This window comes from Saimiri boliviensis, chromosome 11, assembly GCF_048565385.1.
Source record: "Saimiri boliviensis isolate mSaiBol1 chromosome 11, mSaiBol1.pri, whole genome shotgun sequence".
Classification (NCBI taxonomy): Eukaryota; Metazoa; Chordata; class Mammalia; order Primates; family Cebidae; genus Saimiri; species Saimiri boliviensis.
In genome coordinates, this window is record NC_133459.1 from 5,027,952 (window position 1) to 5,050,104 (window position 22,153).

A 22,153-nucleotide genomic window follows, 5' to 3' on the forward strand; every position below is an offset into this window, starting at 1 on the left:
GGGTGGGCCGTAAACCCAGTATGAATGATGTCTTTCTAGGACAAGAGAGGGAAAATTCTAGACACGAAGGGGAAAATTCCATTGCTAACAGAGGCAGAAACTGACGTGACACAGCTGCAGGCCAATGAACGTCTGCTGCCACCAGGGAGCTGGAAGGAGGAAGGAAGAGTCCTCCCCTGCAGCCTTCAGAGGCAGAAGACCCTCCAGAACTGTGACAGAATGCATTTCTGCTGTTTGAAGCCACTCCATTTGTGACACTTGTTACAAGAGCCCCAGAAAACTGACACAGTGGTAATTCTGTCTCTAGGACAAGCCCTTCAGAGCTTGCCAGCCTCAGCAGCCCTCCCGGGCTGAGGGACCCCAAAGGAGTGCAGGGCACCTGTGGTCCCCGAATCAGACCCGGGGCCTCCCTACCGTCCTCCCAGGGATGACGAGCCCCCACCTTCATGCGGAACACCTTCTTCCCACTCCGAATGGCATTGTCCTCAAAGGAAAACTCGTTCTCCCGGATCACAGAGCGGCTTTCCTTGTCCCCCGTGTAGGTGACCACGTAGAAGTCGGGCGCCCACATCTCAAACTCGCGTTCCCAGTTGATGATGGTGGAGAGGGGTGCACTCACCAGGTAGGGCCCCTTGGAATGGCCCTGGAGAGAGGGGCCAATGCCGTGAGACCACCCGCCCTCGGCCAGGACCGGCCCCCACCTCCTGGCCACCCACCCCACCTGCCCACCTCCTTGTACAGGGAGTAGAGGAACACGATGGTCTGCACCGTCTTGCCCAAACCCATCTCATCGGCCAGGATGGTGTCAGTGCCCTGAGCCCAGGAGAAGCGCAGCCAGTTGAGGCCCTCCAGCTGGTACGGGTGCAGCGTGCCGCCTGTGGAGTCGATGTACCACGGCTGCTTGTCGAACTTGACCGTGGGCTGCAGGAGAGGCAGCGGTTCAGACACGCCCCAGATCCTGGGCCACCAGAGTCCACCCTAGAGGCCTCCGCACGTACAATTCCTTCTGCCTGGAACACTCTTCCCACTCTTCCCTATCTTTCTAACTCCTCATATCTTGGATGGAATGCCTCTTCCTCCAGGAAGCTCTCCCTGACTCCCACCCCGGCTGAAGTGTTCCCACAATGTCCTCCCTTGGCGGCCCTGTACTTCTCATTCTTAGGGAAATTTCCCAACTGCTGAATTCTCTGACTTTGAGCCCAGGCTGTCGTCGCCACCTTGGTCCTGTTCACTGCCTCCTCTAGAGCCCCATACAGGGCCTGGGACACGTGGTCACTTCTTCACTATTCGTTGGGTGGACAACGAAAACGAATGTCTATCTGGGGCACTCTCAATGACCCCAGAATGATCCAGACCTTTGCTTTTTTTTTTTTTTTTTTTTTTTGAGACAGAGTCTCTGTTGCCCAGGCTGGAGTGCACTGCCCTGATCATGGCTCACTGCAGCCTCAATTTCCTGGGCTCAAGGGATTCTCCTACTTCAGCCTCCCTAGTATCTGGGACCACAAGAACACCACCATGCTTGGCTAATTTTTTAATTTTTTGCAGAGGTGGGATCTCACTATGTTGCCTCAAACTTCGGGGTTCAAGCGGTCCTCCCACCCCTCACAGTGCTGGGATGACGGGCGTGAGCCACCGTGCCTGGCCCCTTTGCCTCTTGATACTGCTCAAGGTCATGGCCCCCATGCAGTCCTCCCCATGGACCAGACCCACCCGCCTTTCCCCAGCATCTGACAGGCACGGGATAGTCCCAGGCCAGGCCCTCCGAGTTCTGTGGATACCTGCCACAGGCCCCTAGAAGACAATGTGTCTTCTGCAACGGCTGCCCAGGGCTCACTGCCCCTCTTCTACTGAGGCCAACCCAGGGCCAGGCACGAGCGGACACCCGGGGAGCTCTGCTGAGTGAGTTGCCCTGGGTCTTCTCCCAGCTGAGAGTCGTGTGTAAGTAGCGTGTCTGCTGCGGTACTAGGAGGGACCTTCCGGCTGTCCTAGCCTACATGGGCATAAGCCATGAGGACCCAAGAAAACGTCCTTTTGAGAACACAGCCCCACTGCTCGTTCAAGTCTGGGGTGGGCAAGCCCCGGCAACTCCACCCATTGCTGCCCCGCCCTCCCCACTCACATCGACGATGGGCGTGTCCGGAGGCTTCTCCTGCTTGTCATCCCTCAGCTTCTTGCCCTTCTTGAGCAGCCTCTTGGGCAGCCTGCTGTCTTCTCCCAGCATCAGCTCCCTGGGAAAAAGCATTGGATGCAGGTGAGCAGGGCGCAGCCCAGGAGCAGGCCCCAGCAGCCCGTGCCCAGCAGCCGGATCCCCGAGGCCCACCTGTGGCCCCAGTAGGCCTGCTTGAGGTTGTCGTAGTAGGGGATGTCGATGTCGTCAATCTCCCAGGTGCACTGGTCGTAGGGCAGGTCTTTCCACTTGATCAGGTAGTGCACATCCCCCTTTTTGTCAAAGCTGCGACACAGTGAACAGATGTGTTGCTCAGGGCAGTGGCCAGCACACGGGTTTGATGAAGGGCACCTCCCAGGATGCAGAGCCGCTCACCCAGGGTGCCCTCAGATCCCAGGCCCAGCCAGGAGGAGGGTACTAGGGCAGAAGCTCCAGGGAGGCGTGGCAGCTTGCCTGAGGCCACACAGTGAATGAGAGGGGGATACGACAGAGACTGAGAGGGACATTGAAGCCGATAACGGAGGAGCAGCGAGCCAGCCTCCAGCATCCTTTGTAGCCTCTGTGGCAGGGATGAATCCCGTTTGGCACGGGCTCTGGCTTTTCACGGGAGTTGTGCATTTCTAAGTTAGAAAGTTCTCTTCCTGCTCCTGGAATCAGTTTTCTAACTTAAAATACCCAGAGGACTCCTGCAGTGCCCATGTAGGGTGAGGAGCCGTCTCTGCAAAGCAGATAAGGATGCAATTCCTGCAGGTGAGGCACTCTCTTCCGGGGACACAGGGACCCAGTGACCAAGCCCAGCAGCACACAGCTTGATTCTGGCCACTGGGAGGGGCCTCAGGGCCTCCCACCCCACCCAGGCTAAGGCAACCAGGCCAGAGGAGTGCTGCAGGGCTGGGGCAGGGCATGGATCCCGACACACAGTGCCCAGGCGCACAGACCAGGTGAGAAGTGGCTGCTGCGGGCCTGGGGCCATTAAGAAAAAGACCAGACTGGGCGCGGTGGCTCATGCCTGTAATGCCAGCATTTTGGGAGGCCAAAGCAGGCAAATAACAAGGTCAAGAGATCGAGACCATCCTGGCCAACATGGTGAAACTCCGTCTCTACTGAAAACACAAAAATTAGCTGGGTGTGCTGGTGCATGCCTGTAGTCCCAGCTACTCGGGAGGCTGAGGCCGGAGAATTGCTTGAACCCGAGAGGCGGAGGTTTCGGTGAGCCAAGAGAAAGACCAATCCCCAGTTACCATGGAAACCGCTATTTGTTTGTTTTCCAATACATAATTGATTGTTTTGCAGATTGCAGGAATAAATCTGGGGGGAGTTCACCTGTCCCACTTTGGGGCAGAGAGAAAAATTACCATGTATATTTTTAGCATGCAATTTAGTAAAGGTAGAAAACCGTGGGCCAGTTTACTGCTGGGCTCAGGTTCCCATTGGAGCTGACGCTTGAAGGGCCATTCTCAGGAGGAATGAGGAGGAAAAGAGGGGGTCCCAGAGCTTAAGGAGGAAACTTGTTAAAATTCCACACCCCCCTACTGAAGATCGCCTACAGCCAGCCTTGGGCAAGCTCCCATCATCCTCACACCGGCCTGTTCCCCACAAGGGCCTCAAAGCCCAGTAGTCAAGAGCCAGGATTGAAATCTGAACATCTGGCTGAGGCTCTGAACCCCTGCTCTGCCCAACAGCTGCCTGAAGCCAGAAGCACTGAGTGGCAGAGGCCACCAGATCCTAAGCCCCTTAAAGTCAGAGGCCACAGGGTCACCCGGGTGGGAAGGGCAAGCTCCAAGCTGCCACCACACAGCAGGTACTCTGGGTCCCACCCATGGCCCATCTGTCAGCCACCACCAGTTCTCAAGCACCTAAACAAGAATCAGCAGGAGTTCCCCCATCCACCAAATCAAAACCAAGGCCCACAGGCCTCCTGCCTCAGGCTCCCTGCAGCAGACTCTGATTGCTAAGGCGTCCCACGAAATGTCCACACTGCTCCAGGAAGACTTGCTGCTGGGGCCCTGGCAGGTGCTGCAGGGGTTAAGAAAGTAGGTCCCGGCCAGGCGCGGTGGCTCAAGCCTGTAATCCTAGCACTTTGGGAGGCCAAGGCGGGTGGATCACGAGGTCGAGAGATCGAGACCATCCTGGTCAACATAGTGAAACCCCGTCTCTACTAAAAATACAAAAAACTAGCTGGGTGTGGTGGCGCATGCCTGTAATCCCAGCTACTCAGGAGGCTGAGGCAGGAGAATTGCTTGAACCCAGGAGGCGGAGGTTGCGGTGAGCCGAGATCGCGCCATTGCACTCCAGCCTGGGTAACAAGAGCGAAACTCCGTCTCAAAAAAAAAAAAAAAAGAAAAAAGAAAGTAGGTCCCACCATCAGAAAGCATGGGGTTCAAATCCCAGCTCCGCCCCATGGCTGTGTGATTCTGCCTATTCTCACATCAGTAAAACAGAGGTGAAAATAAGACATCTGCCTCCTAGGGTAGGCTTGCTCAGTAGTGCCAGCTGCTGTTACAAACGTGGGGGAAATGTGGACAAACCCACCACACCTCAGGCCTCCCGCATCCTAGAACCCTCCTGCTGATATCAAGCACTAACCCAGCATGAGAGTCCCGACCCACCAAGGGTGTGAACACGGGGGTATGAGTGTGCCGACGTGCACGGGACAGCCCCTTCAGCAGGTCAGGCAGATCACCAGCAGCAGGAGCCCTGGGCCCCTTCCTTGTGCCCCTGCCATGCCCACCTGTGGTTCTGCATGGCAGCCCCAAAGCAAGGACGCTGGAGCCCTGCCCTGCACCCATTGTACACGGCAAAGGAGCTGACGCAGCCTGGCCCCAGCAATGGGCAGGGTGGCCGTCTGCAGGCACACACCTATGGTTCAGGACTCGGTGAATCATCATCCACTCTGCCTTGATGCCATAGCGGTAGAAGCGCTCCTCCATCTTGGCATAGAGGGGGTCCTTGTTCTTCCTCTTCTCACTCTTGCCGTCCTCGTCCCCAGAGCCGTAGTCAAAGGGTGGCGGCTCGTCCATGTCATTCTTTCTTTGGTAGTTGCGATACATCACCGTGTGGTACAGCTCCAGCTGCTCACAGAGGGGGCACAAGTCACAGAAGGGAGAGGGGCCGTGGCCCCCTGCATCTCCCTACCCAGCCTCCCCTAGCCCCAGCCCAGGTCCCAGGCAACACAATCCTCCCCCTCAGCAGTTCCCCGACTCCCAGCAGCACCTCTCAGTCAGAGGCGCTTCACCTCTTCCCGCCAGGAGGGTCCAGGGCTCACCAGGTCATGGGCCTTGGCCCAGCCACCCTGTCTGGCACTCACCTGTAGCTCCTTCACCCAGGAGCAGTGCCAGTAGGACAGCCCTGCCCACTTGACAAAGAATTCTCTCTCGGGGATGCCCTCCAGGGGCTTGGGTGGAGGGAGGCTGGGTTCCACGTCAGGCCCCGGCAGCCCCACCATGAAGGGGGCAGGGGGCTCCGTCCACCTCCAGTGTAGAATCCGCTGGACCTTGCCCTTCAGTGGGGGGCACTGTGGACAGAGAAGGGTCCCCAAGGTGGGGCTCAGCTGCAGGGCCCCACCCTGAGGCTCCCATGACAACAGGCTGCCATGCAGCCTCCCTCCCATCAGTGGCGCCATCCCCAAGTCAGAACAGCACCACAGTGACACCATGACAACCAACCGTCCTCGGGAGCCGCGTGGGCCATGCATGCAGGACACAAGCAGGACAGGAGCAGTGCGGGTCTGTGAGTCCACGCAGCCCTTTCACTCAATGGTGAACTTATCAGCACCCAGAATATCTGGGCCAGGGTCAGTGAGATTGCCACGTGCATAGGGCAAAGGGGGAAACTGAGGCCCACTCAGCAAGGGACAGCAGAGGAGGGAGCAGAAGCTGAGATTCTGGACTTCCCTATCTTAGGTCTGCCCATTGCCTCCTGAAAAGAGGTCACATCATTGCGCAACCCACAGCACCCAGGGATCATGAGCCCTATGCCTGGAGCTCAAGGACACGGCAGCCACATTCACCATCCCTCACCCGGGGCAGGGCTGCACCAAGCAGGTGTGTGTGGGCTGGGACAATGAGGCCCGGTCGCTGGCAGCCCAGAGACACACTGCAGGGGCCCTGACAGATGCTAGGGTGACAGTGAGCTGCTGGCTGGCAAAGGCGAGAAACGCAACAGCCACAAACCCCACCATCTGTGCCCTGAGAGGCATGGGAGCAGCCTCGGCCCTCCCAGGAGGTAGCGCTGAGCCTGGCTAGACAGGGTCGGGGGTGACAGATTCAGGGAGACAGCTCTGTTGGGGACAGCAGGTCCCAGCTGTGCTACTGCCTGTCCTCAGAAACTCGTCCAAGCCTCCTGAGTCTGCTTTCTCATCTTTGCAATGGCCCACCCCTTCCTCCACCTACCAGGATTGTGGTACCTCCTCACATGCTGGAGGTGCAATGTATACCACACAGCAAGCCTCCCTTTGGCCTTGGTGACAGCAAAGGCCGAGAGGCAGAGGAGGAAGAGGAGGTGGGAGGCTCCTCCACTGGCTCTAGAGAAAGTGGAAGAGGGGACCTTTCCCATCCAGGCCATGGACCCTCCCACCTCCATCCCAACCCCGCACAGAAGAAGCTGGAGGAACTCACTCCTGCCTCCCTCCCATCCCCAGGGCCTTCCATCAGTCACAGGGTCCTCCCCAGGCCCCTACACAGAGACGAACAGGCATGTGCACAGATGCACGCACACACATACACACACACACAACACAAGCCCAGATCACATGGGACGGCGCAGGGCTAACTGCAGCACAGCCCAGGACCTGAGGGGTGGGTATCCGGCACTGCGGCGGGCAGGGCAGACAGCTCAGAGCAAGGGGCCTTTCAACGTCTACTGTGATTGGGGATCGAGGGATGGGGGTGCCCTTCTTCCTGCAGAAACTGAGACTCGGGCCCTAAAAGCCTCCTACCCTCTCCCTACCCTGGCCTCGGAACAGGAGCCAGGTCTGGGCTGGGGTGGCTCAGGGACCTGAATCTGAGTGGACAGTTCTGCCCCTGCGTGGCCTTAGGCAGGTCACTCTGCTTCCCTGAGCCTCAGTTTTCTCATCTAAAAAGGAAGTAATAAAATGCCTGGTGCCAGAACACCCAGTAATGTTAAAGGGCACTGTGATGGATGTGGAGCCCTTGCAGAGCACGTGGTCACTGAACAGTGGTGTGGTGTTGGCATGATCACCACACCTGTCTGCCTTTTCCTAACATGCCAGCCTCCCGTCTCTAGGGGAGTCAGAGGCGGAGCAGCGAGGGGGTGGGGTGGAGCGCTTAGAACCGGCAGGGTCTCAGCGGCGCGGGCGGGGTTTTGTGGGATCGGCTACCGGGGCGTGGCCGGAGCCGGCGGGGGCGGGGCCTATCGAGAAGGGCGGGCCTTCCTCTGGGGGCGGGGCCTGTTCCTGGGGTGGGGCGGGGCGTCGGGCGCGGAGCCGGCGGAACACTCACAGTACAGCGCGGGCAGAGCCATTCACCGTTTGGGATCTCGGGCAGCGGCGGGTTGAGGCAGTGCAGGTGGTAGGAGGAAGGGCAGGCGTCGCAGCAGAGCAGCTCGCCCCCGTCCTTGCACACGCGGCAGAACTCCATGTGGTCGTCCTCCTCCTCCTCGCAGCCGCCCTCCTCCTCTTCGTCGTCGTCGTCCTTCGGCTCCCACTGGATCCCCTCCTTCTCCTGGGGGAGGAGGCCAGGTGGAGGCACGCTGGACCGGGTACCCCCTCCACCAGGGCCCCAACTCCCTCCCTCCCCCACAGCACCTCTCGGCATTCTGCCCCCACAAGGGAACACAGGGGTGTGGGAGCAGGCACGGCCTCGCCCCCAGCCCGGGGCTCTGTCAGGGCTTACACAGTGCGGGCAGCTCCACTTGCCCTCGGGAGCCTTCTCCAGCTCTGGGTCCAGGCACACGAGATGGTAGGCCCGTGGGCAGGTGTCGCACAGGATGATCTCCCCACCCTGCTGGCACACCTCACAGTAATCCTGGTGGTCCGTCTCATAGCCGTCACCATCATCAACTAGGGTGAGGGAGGGGCAGTCATGGAACTCCCAGCACACAACCACCTGCACCACCCCAGGCCAGACAGGCACACAGTAGATGTCTAACAGATGGTGGATGGATAGGTGGGTGGGTGGATGGACTGATGGTTGAGGTAGTAAAAGAGTGAGGAAGCCGGGCGCGGTGGCTCAAGCCTGTAATCCCAGCACTTTGGGAGGCTGAGGCGGGTGGATCACGAGGTCAAGAGATCGAGACCATCCTAGTCAATATGGTGAAACCCCGTCTCTACTAAAAATACAAAAAAGTAGCTGGGCATGGTGGCACATGCCTGTAATCCGAGCTACTCAGGAGGCTGAGGCAGGAGAATTGCCTGAACCCAGGAGGCGGAGGCTGCGGTGAGCCGAGATCGCGCCATTGCACTCCAGCCTGGGTAACAAGAGCGAAACTCCGTCTCAAAAAAAAAAAAAAAAAAAAAAGAGTGAGGAGATAGCAAATGGATAAAAGGGAAGGAAGGAAGGAAGGGTAGGAGGTGGATGGGTAGAAAGATGAATGGATGGATGGATGGATGGATGGGTGGACAAATGGATGGATGGACAGATGACAAAAGAATGGATGGAGGATGGATGGATGGATGGATGAACAAATGGAATGGATAGATGGACAGACAAATGGATGATGGATGAACAAATGGATGGATGGATGGATGGAGAGATGGGTGGATGAATGGATGGACAAATGCGTGACGAATGGACAAATGGATTATGGATGGATGATGGATGGATAAAAGGAAGTGACTGAGGAAAGGAGGGGGAGGGAGGGATGGGAAGGGGGTGAGGGGACAGATGGGTGTTAAGTGGGTGGGGGTGACTGAATGGGAGGGTGGCGATGGGACGAAGTACTTTCCTCCCCAGTCACCACACCTGCTAATGCAAATGCCCTGGGATAGCTCCCACCATAGGTTCCTTCTTCTTTCCTCACTGGGACAGGATGCCCCTCCCCAGACAGCAGACACCAGGGTTGTGTGGGAAACACGGGCCCCACCTGGCCAAGGCAGGAGGATGCCCTTCCCCTGCTTCCCACAGGGAGGTTCCATGCCCCGCACATCCACCCGGCAGGCCGAGAACCCTCCAGACGGGGTTCTACTTGTGCCCCGCTACATCCACCCGGCAAAGAAGAGCCCTCCGGAAGGGGAGTCCTACTACTCCTCTTCTTCTTGCGCCTCCTCTTGCTCTTCTTGCCCAGGGCTGCAGAGCACTCGGAGCGCACGGAGGCACTGTGGATGCTGGCACTGTCGAAGTCCGACTCTTCCCTCTCGTCTTCTTCACTCTGCAGGGGAGGACAGGGTCCTGTGATCCCAGGGCCTCATGAGGCTACACTGGCCTTGGCAGTGTGGGGTGGGACAAAGCACAGAAGGGGCTCCGGAGACACAGTGCTCCCTGTGATTCACCTCAGCCCCCCACACAGCTGAAAACCTCACATTACAGCCCACTCGTCCAGCCTGATGTCCTACCACCCTCTCCAGCATCAGACACTCCCCACAATTTCCACCTCCGAACAGCTCCCCAAGCCCTGCCCTCTGTCCTGCCAAACTCCTAAACATCCTTCAAGAGGCAGCCCTAGGGACACCTCCTCCAAGGAGTCTTCCCAGATCTCTCCTTTACTGGACCTATTGCGGCTGCCTGTGTGCCAGGTCTGGCCTGTCCCGTCTGACTAGTACATCACAGGCGAACATGCCTGCCAGGTGACAAGTGCCACAGGACCAGGGCCCACCACAGCTCAGCAGAGGGCCTGGCACACAGTAGGTGCTCAGCAAATACCTGCTAAACTGAACTGGACCGTCAGCTCCAGGGCGAGCCAATCCTTCTCTCCAGGCTCCCCTCCAGACCTGACACTGGCTTCTGCCAAGGACCAGGGAAAGAGCTTCCAACTCCACCCAAGTGGGGCTGGGGTGAGCAAGGGAGGCAGCTACCCATGGGGTTGAGGAGTGCAAATGCCCCCCACACTCACAGCGAAAGGGGGGCCCCAAGGCTGAGTGAGACCTGGGCTTAGCATCTGAGCCTGGGCCCAGAGCTCGCCCTGAGGACAGGGGTAGATAACTGGGGCTCCGGCCAGCCTGATGCCCACATGCCACTTCTCCAGGCTCCAGCTCCCATGCAGCCACTCCCCATGAGAGGAGACGGCAGCGGCCAGGCCCCACCAGGACAGATTCCTCCACCTACTGCCCAAATGGGGCTGCGCTGTGGACAACAGGAGCCAGGACTGAGCTCCCAGCTCAGGAGGGTGAGCCAGGGGGGCGCTCCTGCCCAGAGTCCAAGCTAAAAGGGCCCTTGGAAGGATTCAGTCTAAACCTCTAAGCACACAAACGGAGAAACTGAGCCCCAGCATGCCTGTATGTAGGACAGAAGGAAAGTGGAGGAGGGTAGCACCTGCCTCAGCTAGTTCATAAGGACCTGAAGGCCCCCCTTGGCCCCTGCATGCTCATGTGCAGACACACATGCATGCAAACGCACATACAAGCACACACACACGTGCACACATGCACATGCACACGAGCACACATGTGCACACACACACTAGCACACATGCACACAAACCTGTGCACACACACAAGCACACACACGTGCACACACACAAGCACACACGCACACATGCACATGTACACAAGCACACATGTGCACACACACACTAGCACACATGCGCACAAACCTGTGCACACACAAGCACACATGCACACAAACCTGTGCACACACAAGCACACACGCACACATGCACACACACGTGCACACACAAGCACACACACAAACATGCACATGCAAACGAGCACACATGCGCACACGCACACTAGCACACATGCACACACACAAACACACACACACACACTCACCGAGGAGCCTTTCTTTCTCTTGTTGCCGATCCCTCCAAAGCGGAACTTGAGCCCGGCCATCTTTTTCCCTTTGCCCTTTTTCTTCCCATCTTTGGAACCTTTGATCTTCTTCCTCACTCCAGGCCCTGAAAAACATCAGTGACCATAGCCAACCACTGCCACCACCGAGGGCTGCTTCCTGCCATCATCTCACTGAGCTCTCAGTTACCCAATAAGGAAAGGGTCATTTCTACCATCACCCCATTTCAGATGAGATGCCTGAGGCTTGGAGAGGTTGGACCCCTCGAATCACACAGCAAGTGAGGCAAAAACCAGACAACAGCTCTGACCAGAGGCGGCTCTGCTGCCCCTCATCCATGACCCACAGAAATGTGGCCTCTTGGGAGGAGCCCCTGTACTGTCCCCACCCACCAAAAGGAGGCACTAGCAAGCCCCCACAGCCAGCAGAGCCGCTGAAGGCACAGCCGCCCACCTGTGATCTATGCCTAGGACGTCCTGGAGCCAAAAGCCCTTTTTCCGCCTGCCCGACAGACAATGCTGGTCCCACCCAAGACCGCGCCACCTCTGCCAGTTAACCCCAGCAAGGGCCAGCAGGTGAAGGCTGCTTTTCTGGAGCTGGCCACAGGGCAATAGCTACCTGGAGTAATGACCCAGGAAGGAAGGGGGGCCTGGAGGCAGGGATGCATGTGCCACAGAGGCGGCCTCTCCCCAGGCCCTCTTCTGGCCACACCACACACAGGGACATGGAGCAAGAAGTCCAGCTGTACCCTCTGTGGCACCTCGGAAAATCTATTTCAATTTTCCAAGCTCTGAATAAGCAGCTCAAGGAATCGATAGCTCAGCAGCTGGAGCCCGAGAAGAAATGAGAAAACAAGGCAGGCCCTTTTGAGATCCCGGTGGCCCAGACGGATGCAGCAGGACAGGGAACAGGCTCTGACCTCTGTCATTTCACCCACCAGGCTTCCTTCAGAGACTTGGCATGATGGTACCAGACACAACCCCCAGAAACCAAAGCTCCCTGGGGCTGAAAGAAGGGATCCCCAAAGCCACCTCAGCCCCTTCCATCCAAACCCAAATTAGCCGGATGCAATGGCTCACGCCTGCAATCTCAGTATTCTGGGAGGCCAAGGTAGGAGGATCACCTGAGGTCGGGAGTTCGAGACCAGCTTGGCCAACATGGCAAAACCCCGTCTCCACTAAAAGTACAAAAAATTAGCCAGGTGTGGTGGTGCACACATGTAATCCCAGCTACTCAGGAGGCTGAGGCAGGAGAATTGCTTGAACCCAGGAGATGGAGGTCACAGTGAGCAGAGATCATGCCACTGCACTCCAGCCTGGATGACAGAGCAAAAGTCTGTCAAAAAAAAAACACCCGAATCAGGGCACCCGAGCTGAGTTGCTGGTGACTGACAGCCCTGGGGAGATTAATGTCCCCAACCTCCAAGAAGCCGGAAACCCCTACCCAGAAAGCTCTCTCCCCACGGCCTGCAAGTCACAGGGGGCCTCTGCTGCCCCCACCCTCCCCACCCAGACGCCCTGCCACTGAGGCAGAATTTGGGTCTGACCTCCTTCCAGGCCTGTCCCAGAACAGCCTCCTTGGGAAGCCAGACCTGGCCGTGCCCAGTCCCTGCTCCAGCTCATGCCTGCTTCCCAGATCCTAAAGCTGGAGGGGCAGGGCCTAGGGCCTGGAGAACCACCCTGCACACAGTGGGTGTGCAGAGAAGAGAGAGAGACAGGCTCAACTGGGGCCTCCTCCTCCCCAGGAATGGCACAGCCTCAACCCCAAGCGCCTGCCAACTCCCAGAAGCCCAGGGCTGAAGCGGCTCCAATCTGCGCACCTCTGTTTCCGCACTCCCTCCAGGCCCCGTCGAAGGGACCTCCTGGCTGGCCAGGCTCAAACCTCCCAAACCTCTGCCCACATCACTGTCTCTGCTTCTCCACCGGCCCCGAAAGGTAGGCAGGCACAACAGAGGCGACCATGCTGCCTCACTGCTGAGAAAGGACCCATCAATCAAAGGTCAGGGCACAGAGCCCTGAATCAGGAGCAGCCAGCCTCCGTTCCCTGCCTGGGTCTGCCTGCCCAGGTCTGCCCCAGCCGCCCCCCTCCCGCCGTCAGGATCTGCCCCAGTCGCCCCCTGTGCCCAGGTCTGCCCCATGGCTTCTCCCACAGTGTCTGAGGGGGGCCTCTTCCCAGCGGGACTGGGTGCCCACCCACCCCCAGCCTCACCCTTGCCCTCCTTGGTCTTGGCCTTGCGGATAGGCACAGGCTGGGGCGCCTGCAGGGGGCTGACGGCTAGCGGAGGGGAGATGGTGACGGTCTCTACAGCCGCAGCCACCGCCGCCGCCGCTGCTGCCGCCGAGCTACCCTTGAAGGGGTTGTTGGCGCTGAACTCCCGCCACTTGGCACCCAGGACAGTCATCATTTTGGACATGGGGATCTTCGGGTTCTTCTTGGCGATGAGTGGCCTGTGTGGGGAGAGGCAGGTGGGATGAGGAGCCCACCCAACCCCTGGCAGGGCCCACCCCTCTGCCACGCTGTGGCAGAGCCCTGGGTTCCTGATTAGAGAAACTGACCACAGCCCACCCACAAAGCACCCCAGCTTCCTGTCCACGCAGTTGGCTATTTTCTCATTGGGTCTTCAGGCACTGCAAGAATTGAGGGACCAGCCAGGCATGGTGGCTCACTCCTGTAATCCCAGCACTTTGGGAGGCCAAGACGGGCAGATCACGAGGTCAGGAGTTCAGGACAAGCCTGACCAACACGGTGAACCGCGTCTCTAAAAAACAAAACTTAGTTGGGCGTGGTGGGGCGTGCCTGTAATCCCAGCTACTCAGGAGGCTGAGGCAGGAGAATCGCTTGAACCCAGGAGGCGGAGGTTGTAGTGAGCCGAGATCGCACCACTGCACTCCATCCAGCCTTGGTGACAGAGGAAGAGTCCGCCTCAAAAAAAAAAAAGACTTGAGCCGGGCGCGGTGGCTCAAGCCTGTAATCCCAGCACTTTGGGAGGCCGAGGCGGGTGGATCACGAGGTCAAGAGATCGAGACCATCCTGGTCAACGTGGTGAAACCCCGTCTCTACTAAAAATACAAAAAATTAGCTGGGCACGGTGGTGCGTGCCTGTAATCCCAGCTACTCAGGAGGCTGAGGCAGGAGAATTGCCTGAACCCAGGAGGCGGAGGTTGCGGTGAGCCGAGATCGCGCCATTGCACTCCAGCCTGGGTGACAAGAGCGAAACTCTGTCTCAAAAAAAAAAAAAGAAAGACTTGAGGGGCCGCAGTGGCCTCAGAGTCTCCATCCCACCCCTACCAGAGCTGAGAGGCCATGGTGGTGAAAGACGCCCCAGGAAAGACTGGAACCGCCTTCCCCAAGGGGAAGAGACTCGAGGGCCCAGGGCCAGGCCCTGCAAGGGGAGGCCCAGCGGTCTGTTGGCATGAGGGGGTCCTGCTCCTCCCTCCAGCTCCCCCAGGTTGCTGAGTCCGTCTGAGAGAGCCCACCCCTACCCCAGGAACCCCGGCTGCATTCCTCTGCCTCCCTCCCGACTTGGTGGCACCCAGGGGGTGTGCAGGCCTCGAGAGCAGCCCTGGCCCCGGCCCACCTGAGGAACTGGCTGAAGGCCTTGTAGTTGGTCAGCGTGTGGTAGTCCTCCTCCGAGAACAGGTAGTCCACGTCGTCCAGGCCCCACTCGGCCATGAGCTGCCCTGAGGACTTGGGCTCCTGCAGAGACCCAGGCCAGAGCTAGAGCTGTTGGGGGGCCTTCTAACCTGCACCCCCATCCCCAGGGCCTCTGCCTAGGAGGCTTCGGCATAGGGGAAAGAGCAGGGGACATGCCTGCAATGTACCCGGACTGTCCTCACCCACCCTAGGAAACCCGTTCACGCCCCCAAGCCCCCAAGCCCCCGATCTGTACTGAGCCTCAGATGTGCGCTCATGAGGGTGCAGGCCAAGGGTTCAATTCGGGGTTTGGGGAGAGGTCATGTGCATGCCCAGAACCTCCAGAAAGAAAAACCAGCCAGTTGTGGGAAAGGAGACTAGATGCCCGAGACCAGGCCCCCATCTTGAGATAGGGCTGCCCAACTGGCCTCAGGTCGCCAGAGCAAGACAACAGAGCTCTCCCTCTGGGAGGAAATAAATGCATTTTGGGCCACAGGACAGCACAGTGGCCTGAAGATGGCCCTGATGAGGGTGCAGGGCTACAGGGCTGCCTAAGCCCTGCAGAAAGACATGAGGCAGCTGGGCACATTGGTTCACACCTGTAATCCCAACACTTTGGGAGGCCGAGGCAGGTGGATCACCTGAGGTCAGGAGTTCAAGACCAGCCTGACCAACATGAAGAAACTTTGTCTCTACTAAAAATACAAAAATTAGCGGGACATGGTGCGCATGCCTGTAATCCCAGCTACTCGGGAGGCTGAGGTGGGAGAATCACTTGAACCCAGGAGGCAGAGGTTGCAGTGAGCCGAGATCATGCCATTGCACTCCAGCCTGGACAACAAGAGTGAGACTCTCGGCCGGGCGCAGTGGCTCAAGCCTGTAATCCCAGCACTTTGGGAGGCCGAGGCGGGTGGATCACGAGGTCAAGAGATCAAGACCATCCTGGTCAACATGGTGAAACCCCGTCTCTACTAAAAAAATCCAAAAAAATTAGCTGGGCGTGGTGGCGCGTGCCTGTAATCCCAGCTACTCAGGAGGCTGAGGCAGGAGAATTGCCTGAACCCAGGAGGCGGAGGTTGCGGTGAGCCGAGATACCCAGCCTGGGTAACAAGAGCGAAACTCCGTCTCAAAAAAAAAAAAAAAAAAAAAGAGTGAGACTCTGTTTCAAAAAAAGAAAAAGGAAAAGAAAGAAAAACATGAGGCCTCCAGACAAGGGGCAGTGGCTCATGTCTGTAATCCTAACGCTTTGGGAGGCCAGGGCAGACAGATCACTTGAGGTCAGGAGTTTCAGACCAGCCTCGACAACATGGTGAAAACCGTCTCTAGTAAAATACAAAAAGTAGCTGGGCATGGTGGTGCACGCCTGTAATCCCAGCTTTTTGGGAGCCTGAGGCAGGAGAATCACTTGAACTCAGGAGGCAGAGGTTGCAGTGAGCCAAGATCACACCACTGCACCCCAGTCGGGGTGACAGAGCAAGACTCCATCTCAAAAAAAAAAAAAAAAAGACCTGAGGCCTCCCCAGGGTGCCCAGGTACAGCCGGGTCAGCCCCTGCAAAGAGCAGGCCACTGCCAGGTTCCAGTGAAAGGAAAGTGCACCCAGCTGGGGGCAGAGCCCTGAGAGAGTCCAACAACTGCTGAGGCCTGGGGTGGGGGGACATCCCAGGGGCACAGTGAGTTCTCAGGAGAGCTAGCCCAGGGTCAGGTGACCAGGTGACCAGGCCACACAGGCTTGCTGGGCTCAGAAAGGGAGGTGCTGGCTATGGGCATGGGCTGGTTCTAATCCTGGCTCTGCCACATACCAGTGGTAAGAGGTGGACAAGTTACTGTACTTTCCTGCCTCAGTTTCCCCATCTATAAATGGAGATAATGGTACCACCTGCCTTGCGGAACAGAATGAATTCATGCAGGAGTTTGGACTTGGAACAGGGCGTGTCAAAATGTGCTAGCAATTGTTAGCACCCAACCTACTTGCCTTCCTCCCCACTTCTTCCAGGCAGCCCTGAGCTGCCCCCACCCAACCTGATACATTAAGCCAATCAGCACACACACCACCCCTAGGCCAAAGTCTCTGGTCAGGCCAGTCATGTCTTAAGCCAGTCCAGTCAGGGGGAATGCTGGTCTCCTGCTTGCACACCTGGACAGAAGAGGCCTGCTCTCCCTCCTGCTGGAGGGGCCAAGATGCCCCGAGCTGCTGCTGCACCCTTTCTCAGCCATGCCAGTGCCAGCCACGAGGGTGCCTGGTCCGAGCCCAGCACTGACACAGCAGAGGCAGAGTGAAAGATGCAAAGAAACAGCCCCCGATAACACCACTGGGTCCCACAGCCCCGAGGCCCCTTGCCTCTCAGTTCTCAGGGCCCTGATCCTACACATCCCTCCACCGCCTATGCCTCGGAGCTGGGCTTCTGCTCCTGCAACAGAAGGCTGCCAGAACCAGCCGGTGCAGGCTGCAGGAGGGCTCCAGAACCCATTCTTGACTCCCGTTCTGCGACAGCTCAGGGAAGTCCCCACACAGGGCCCCCTCCGCGGCTGAATTGCCCCCATGGACACACACAGCCATTCCTGATGGCACTTGGGCCTCTTGGACCTCACCCAGGACAGTGGAGCAGCAGGTGAGCGAGGGGATGATACTGTTACGGGGTGACCCTGAGTCACTCCCTTACGTGAAGCTTTCAGAACTGTCAGCCTCACGGCGATTATCAGTCTCCGGTGACTCACAACACCCCACTGACTCACAGAATCACCCCGGGTGTCAGGACACCACCAGGAAGAGCCACTCCTCCTTCGGCACCTCCCAACTACAGTCTTGCACATTCATGATTTCTGCCTCACCCAACAGCAGCTCTACTAATATTTACAGAGCATTTATCTTTAAATTCACAGCCAGCCCAAACTAAGCCTTGGTGTCTCATAAAAGAACAAAGGGAGCAAGCGTACTGTCATTCATCCACTGCCTGTCCACCAGCCTCACCCTTGGCCTCTCCCCCTCCCCAGGGAGCCCCACAGTGCAGCTTCGGAGACTCCGGAGCACCTCAGCGTAGCCATAAAGGCCTGACTTGCTTCCCGTCATTTCCCATGTTCCTGGGGACGAGAACAGGCTAGAGCTGGCCTGTCGCTGTAGCTGCTCTGCCCCACCTCCAGTAGGAGACTCTGGGAATGCCCACCTGGGCAGGACTTCAGGACACAAGTTCCCTTTCTACCATAAACAAAGCTGTCCAGCGCCTCTTGTGGCAAAGACTCCATTTGTTGTTTTATTTTTCCAAATTGTTCCAAGCAAGAGGTTCCTGACACCAAACTCAAGCTCTCCCCAGAAATAGCTGCTCACTCGTGCGGGCAAGCTGTTGGCAGAGCACCCAGTACATCAGCAAGATGCGGCACGATCCGCCACTGAGCCCTAAATTTCATCCATCCTTTCTGTGCGTGCACACATGCACCCACGTGAGCACACGCACTCACAGCCCCATCTTCGGATCAGGTGGGAAAAGACACTCAGGCCCTTCTGACTCAGGCTGTCAGGTCAGAAGGCAGAGAACAGGCCAGCGCAGTGGCTCACACCTGTAATCCCAGCACTTTGGGAGACCGAAGCGAACAAATCACCTGAGGCCAGGAGTTCAAGACCAGCCTGGCCAACATGGCGAAACCCCATCTCTACTAAAAATACAAAAATTAGCCAGGCGGGGTGACATGCACCTGTAGTCCCAGCTACTTGGAAGGCTGAGGCATGAGCCACTGCACTCCAGCCTGGGCAACAGAGCGACTCATCTAAAAAAATAAAAAGAAAGGAAAAATAACAGACAGGCAGAAGGCTCAGCCCCTCCAAGGGCGAAGTCGCTCTGTCCCCCCCGCCAGGCCTCCATGGTTACCTTTAAGCATCCATCATCATTATCATCCTCATCCTCATCCTTCTTTTTTCGCTTGGCTTTTTTCTCCTTCTTGTCCTTAAGTTTCTTCTTCTTCTTTTTATTCGGGGAGTAGTCACTGCCTTCACTCTCTGACTTCTCTTCCAGATCGTCTTCATTCTCTGATAGCTCATCATTGCTCCCCTGGAAAAGCAGGGGGACAGTGAGGGCAATGGAGGCCCCAGGAACATCCAGAGTCCTGGGCAGCAGGACAGCCCTGAGAGCCACCTCCTGACCCACGCTGGGGATCAGTCACCCCACTCATCATCAGGGGCCACTGCTCACGCCTCAGCCCCAAAGCCCAGCCAAAGGGGCAAACCCAAGCCAGCCTGAGCCAAGTCTCGCCCCCAGGGACTATGCCGGAGGAAGCAGTGGAGCCTGCAGGTGAGGCAAAGTGAGGCTCTTGTGAGTGCAGAACTTCCCCACCGGCAAGCTCAGCTGGGCCCACTCCCACAGCCCTGCTGGTGAACTCAGAATCTGCTTCAGTCATCATCAGGCTTCTACAGATTTTGGGGGGTCTAACCAGTGTTACATGCCGGGGCACGGACCCAGGAGCTGGTGGTGGAGGATGTGGTCCCAGAATCAAAAAGCAAAGTGTAGAGGAAGAGCCCCAGCCAGGGAAGGGCCCCGGCCAGAGAAGGAAGAGCCCCAGCCAGGGAAGGGCCCCAGCCAGAGAAGAAAGAGCCCCAGCCAGAGAAGGGCCCCAGCCAGAGAAGAAAGAGCCCCAGCCAGGGAAGGGCCCCAGCCAGAGAAGAAAGAGCCCAAGCCAGGGAAGGGCCGCTGCATCACGGGCCCCAGCGCAGCAGCTCTCCGATTCAGTTCACATTCCACGGAACTTCGTTCGTCAGGTGAGATCTGTAATCAGTGCAGCGTGCACATCCCAGCTTTCTCTGTGTGCGGACTCTGCAGACACTGCTATGGAAGACACATGCCCACCTTCCCCCGCTCCCACCCCCACCCTGGCCGCTTCCTCTCCATACGAGACAAGGTAATTTAGGCAGCTCTTAAGCTTGGCTTCCTTGATTTAGTTTCCTGTCTGTACAGGCAGAAAATGGCCCATTTATATGGAGATAAGGGCGTCCACAACCAGAGCACCCCACCAGAGAGGTGCTGCACCTCAGAGAAAGTGGTTTACTTGTGGCCTTTAGAGACGAGAGTCTACTGGCAAAGCCCTCTACAGCCCTTCTCAGGGAGGGGCCGGGCAGCGCTGCCATGATCCCCCACCAGAGGCTGGCCATGCACAGGACTGCCATGAACTGTTTTCAGGGTGAGCTGGGAGAGGCATGGGACGAGACGGAGAGAAGCAGAGAGATAAAAAATGAGCTCAGGAAACAGCAGTGGCAGGGAGGAGGGAGGAAAGAGAGAGGGAGGAAGGGAAGGGGGGAGGGAGGGAGGGAAGAAAGAGGGAGAAGGAAAGAAGAGGGTGGTGGAAGGAAAGAGGATGAGTGCGCAGCAACGGCTGAGGCCTGGCCTGCCTGGATAGTCTTGGGAGGCCCCCAGCCCACCTCTGCCCTTTCAAGCCACAGGGTCAAGTGTGGCCTTTTCCCTGGAGAGTGGCTCCAAACGGCACATCCATCAGTTAGTGGAGGGGGAGATGGTCACTGACTGGGGGGTTTCGGGGCCCCCTGTAAGATGCAGCTGGGAAGCTCCCCCAACAGACTGCCCGCACTTCCCCACTCCCCTGGAAGCCCTGCTCCCTCTCCCCGGCCCGGCAGCCTCCTTGCCCGCAAACCTCTTAGCCCATTAAGCCGCCAGAGTCAGCGGTGCTCGCAGCTGGCAGGCAGCAGGGCCTCTGTGCTCTTTGCTTTTCCGGAACCCGGGTGTTTCTGGGAATACTGACGTGGTCACTGGCTGGGAGCCTGCTCTCAAGGCTGGAGGAGATGCAGGGCCCTAGGGCCACAGCTCCCAGGCTCGGCCTCGGTCCTTCGGGGAGGTGGAGGTCAGACAGTGATGTCCATGGCCAGAGTCTGGCCAGCTTCAAGAGACCACCCTTTAGGAGACCTGAGAGACACGCTCTCCCCCAGCCCTCACCCCAGCAAGGGTAAGGACAAGGAAGAGAGACCGCCATGAACTTCAGCACCACGGACAGAGGCTGGGCCTCCCGAACGAAGGGGACCTAGGCAGCCTTCAGCTGCCAGAGAGCAAACCCCACAAACCCACCAAGAATGAGGTTGGAGGGCCCGTGATTAATCCTGGGTGGCCTTCCAGGGAGTCCTGGACTCCCTGAGAGGCTCTGCTCCTTGCAAGCCTGAGACTTTGTCAAGTCACCATAGTCAGCTAAACCTCCGCTTCATTGTCTGTGAACTGGGGATGCCAGGAAGAATGGGAGACTGTGTAAGAAAATGCCTTGAACATCTCGGACTCGGGAGAAACCTAAGCACAGAGAAGCAGTGCCCTGAGCTGGGCGGGGGCGTGGGTCCTGCACCCGGGTCTCCGGGGCTGGGCCGCCTTGCTGAACCCTGGGCAGGGGACTGGGCCAAGCCAGAGCAGGCTGCAGTCATAATAAACCTTTGCCCCTGACACCACCATGCCTAAGCGCACCAGAGGCCTCTGTGATTCTGATGATGCCCAAAAAATGCCCAAATGACCCATGATGACCCCAGCTCTGTTTGGAAGCCAAAGATACAGCCAGGATGACAAGCTGGAGGGGACACAGCAGCCTCACCCCGTTTCTGCCATCGGGATTGGGCTCGAGCTAACTGCACAGAGGCTGCCAGCAGCTGGGCGGCAACATGGCGCAGAGGGAGCAGGGCCTGGACAAGAAAGGGCTGCTGTGGCAACGTCTGCCAGGAGCCGACCCAGCATCTGACAGCAAGCAAGCCCCTTGGCAACCTGCAGGGGAGACCAAGAGAGGCAGCCCAGGGAGAGCCGGGGGAGTGAGGGACGGGGAGGGGAAGGCGCCTCCAGCAGCCTCCACTGTCTGGCAGGGGCAGCAGAGCACACCAGCTCGGGAGAGCAGGGCTGGCAGAAGGCCGGGGACCCGGCACTGACGGAGGGCTCGCCCAGCAACCGCTCAGGGTTAAGCAGGAGACCAGGAGGGCACAGACCCTCAGCATGGAATGGGCTCGGGTGACACCAGGCACGTCTGTCGCCCATCTGTGGCCCCCACCCTGAAGTCACCCACTGGGGCTCAGGCAAGCCACAAAACCCTCATTTCTTGGAGGCGGGTACTTCCTTACCTCCTCTGTCCGCCAGCACTAGAGAGAGCCCAGTTGAAGAGAAGGGTCTGACTCCCAAGTCCCCACCTACCTCCCCGGCCCTGAGCCTCTGCCCTGCCTCCACCACATGGAGCCCGCACGACTGGGCCTCCCACCTGCACCCTCCCCCACTACCAGGGGCTGGCCAAGGGTGGGGGTATGGGGCAGAGCCCTGCATCCAGCTGTTTCGACACTTCAGAACTAGGCCTCCTTTCTGTGTTGTTTTTCCAAAATCTCTCCTTGCAAAGAAAGCTGCAAATAGTTCTGAAAACACCTAGCAGAGAAGTGCCCATCAGTGGGACCCAGAGGGATGGAGCATCATCCAGGGACAAGAAGGGAAGGAATAATCAAGGACC

The 22,153-nt window shown here is 58.2% G+C and overlaps 1 protein-coding gene across 5 annotated transcripts in view; it reads right to left on the reverse strand.

Annotated features, from left to right (window-relative positions):
* The window catches only part of CHD5 (chromodomain helicase DNA binding protein 5), a 76,947-nt gene that overhangs the window by 38,427 nt on the left and 16,367 nt on the right, over positions 1–22,153 (reverse strand). For 4 of the 5 annotated variants that reach the window (XM_039474449.2, XM_039474450.2, XM_039474447.2 and 1 more), the window contains exons 3-15: positions 18,565–18,744; positions 14,648–14,766; positions 13,279–13,517; positions 11,052–11,176; positions 9,367–9,493; positions 8,020–8,186; positions 7,627–7,848; positions 5,475–5,681; positions 5,027–5,238; positions 2,321–2,452; positions 2,120–2,228; positions 730–921; positions 443–643 (exon numbers count right to left, since the gene is read on the reverse strand). In XM_039474449.2, coding sequence (XP_039330383.1) covers positions 443–643; positions 730–921; positions 2,120–2,228; positions 2,321–2,452; positions 5,027–5,238; positions 5,475–5,681; positions 7,627–7,848; positions 8,020–8,186; positions 9,367–9,493; positions 11,052–11,176; positions 13,279–13,517; positions 14,648–14,766; positions 18,565–18,744 — 2,232 coding nt within the window. Of the gene's footprint in view, positions 1–442; positions 644–729; positions 922–2,119; positions 2,229–2,320; positions 2,453–5,026; positions 5,239–5,474; positions 5,682–7,626; positions 7,849–8,019; positions 8,187–9,366; positions 9,494–11,051; positions 11,177–13,278; positions 13,518–14,647; positions 14,767–18,564; positions 18,745–22,153 lie in introns of those variants that run through there. The other variant, XM_010350281.3, reaches the window with a different exon arrangement.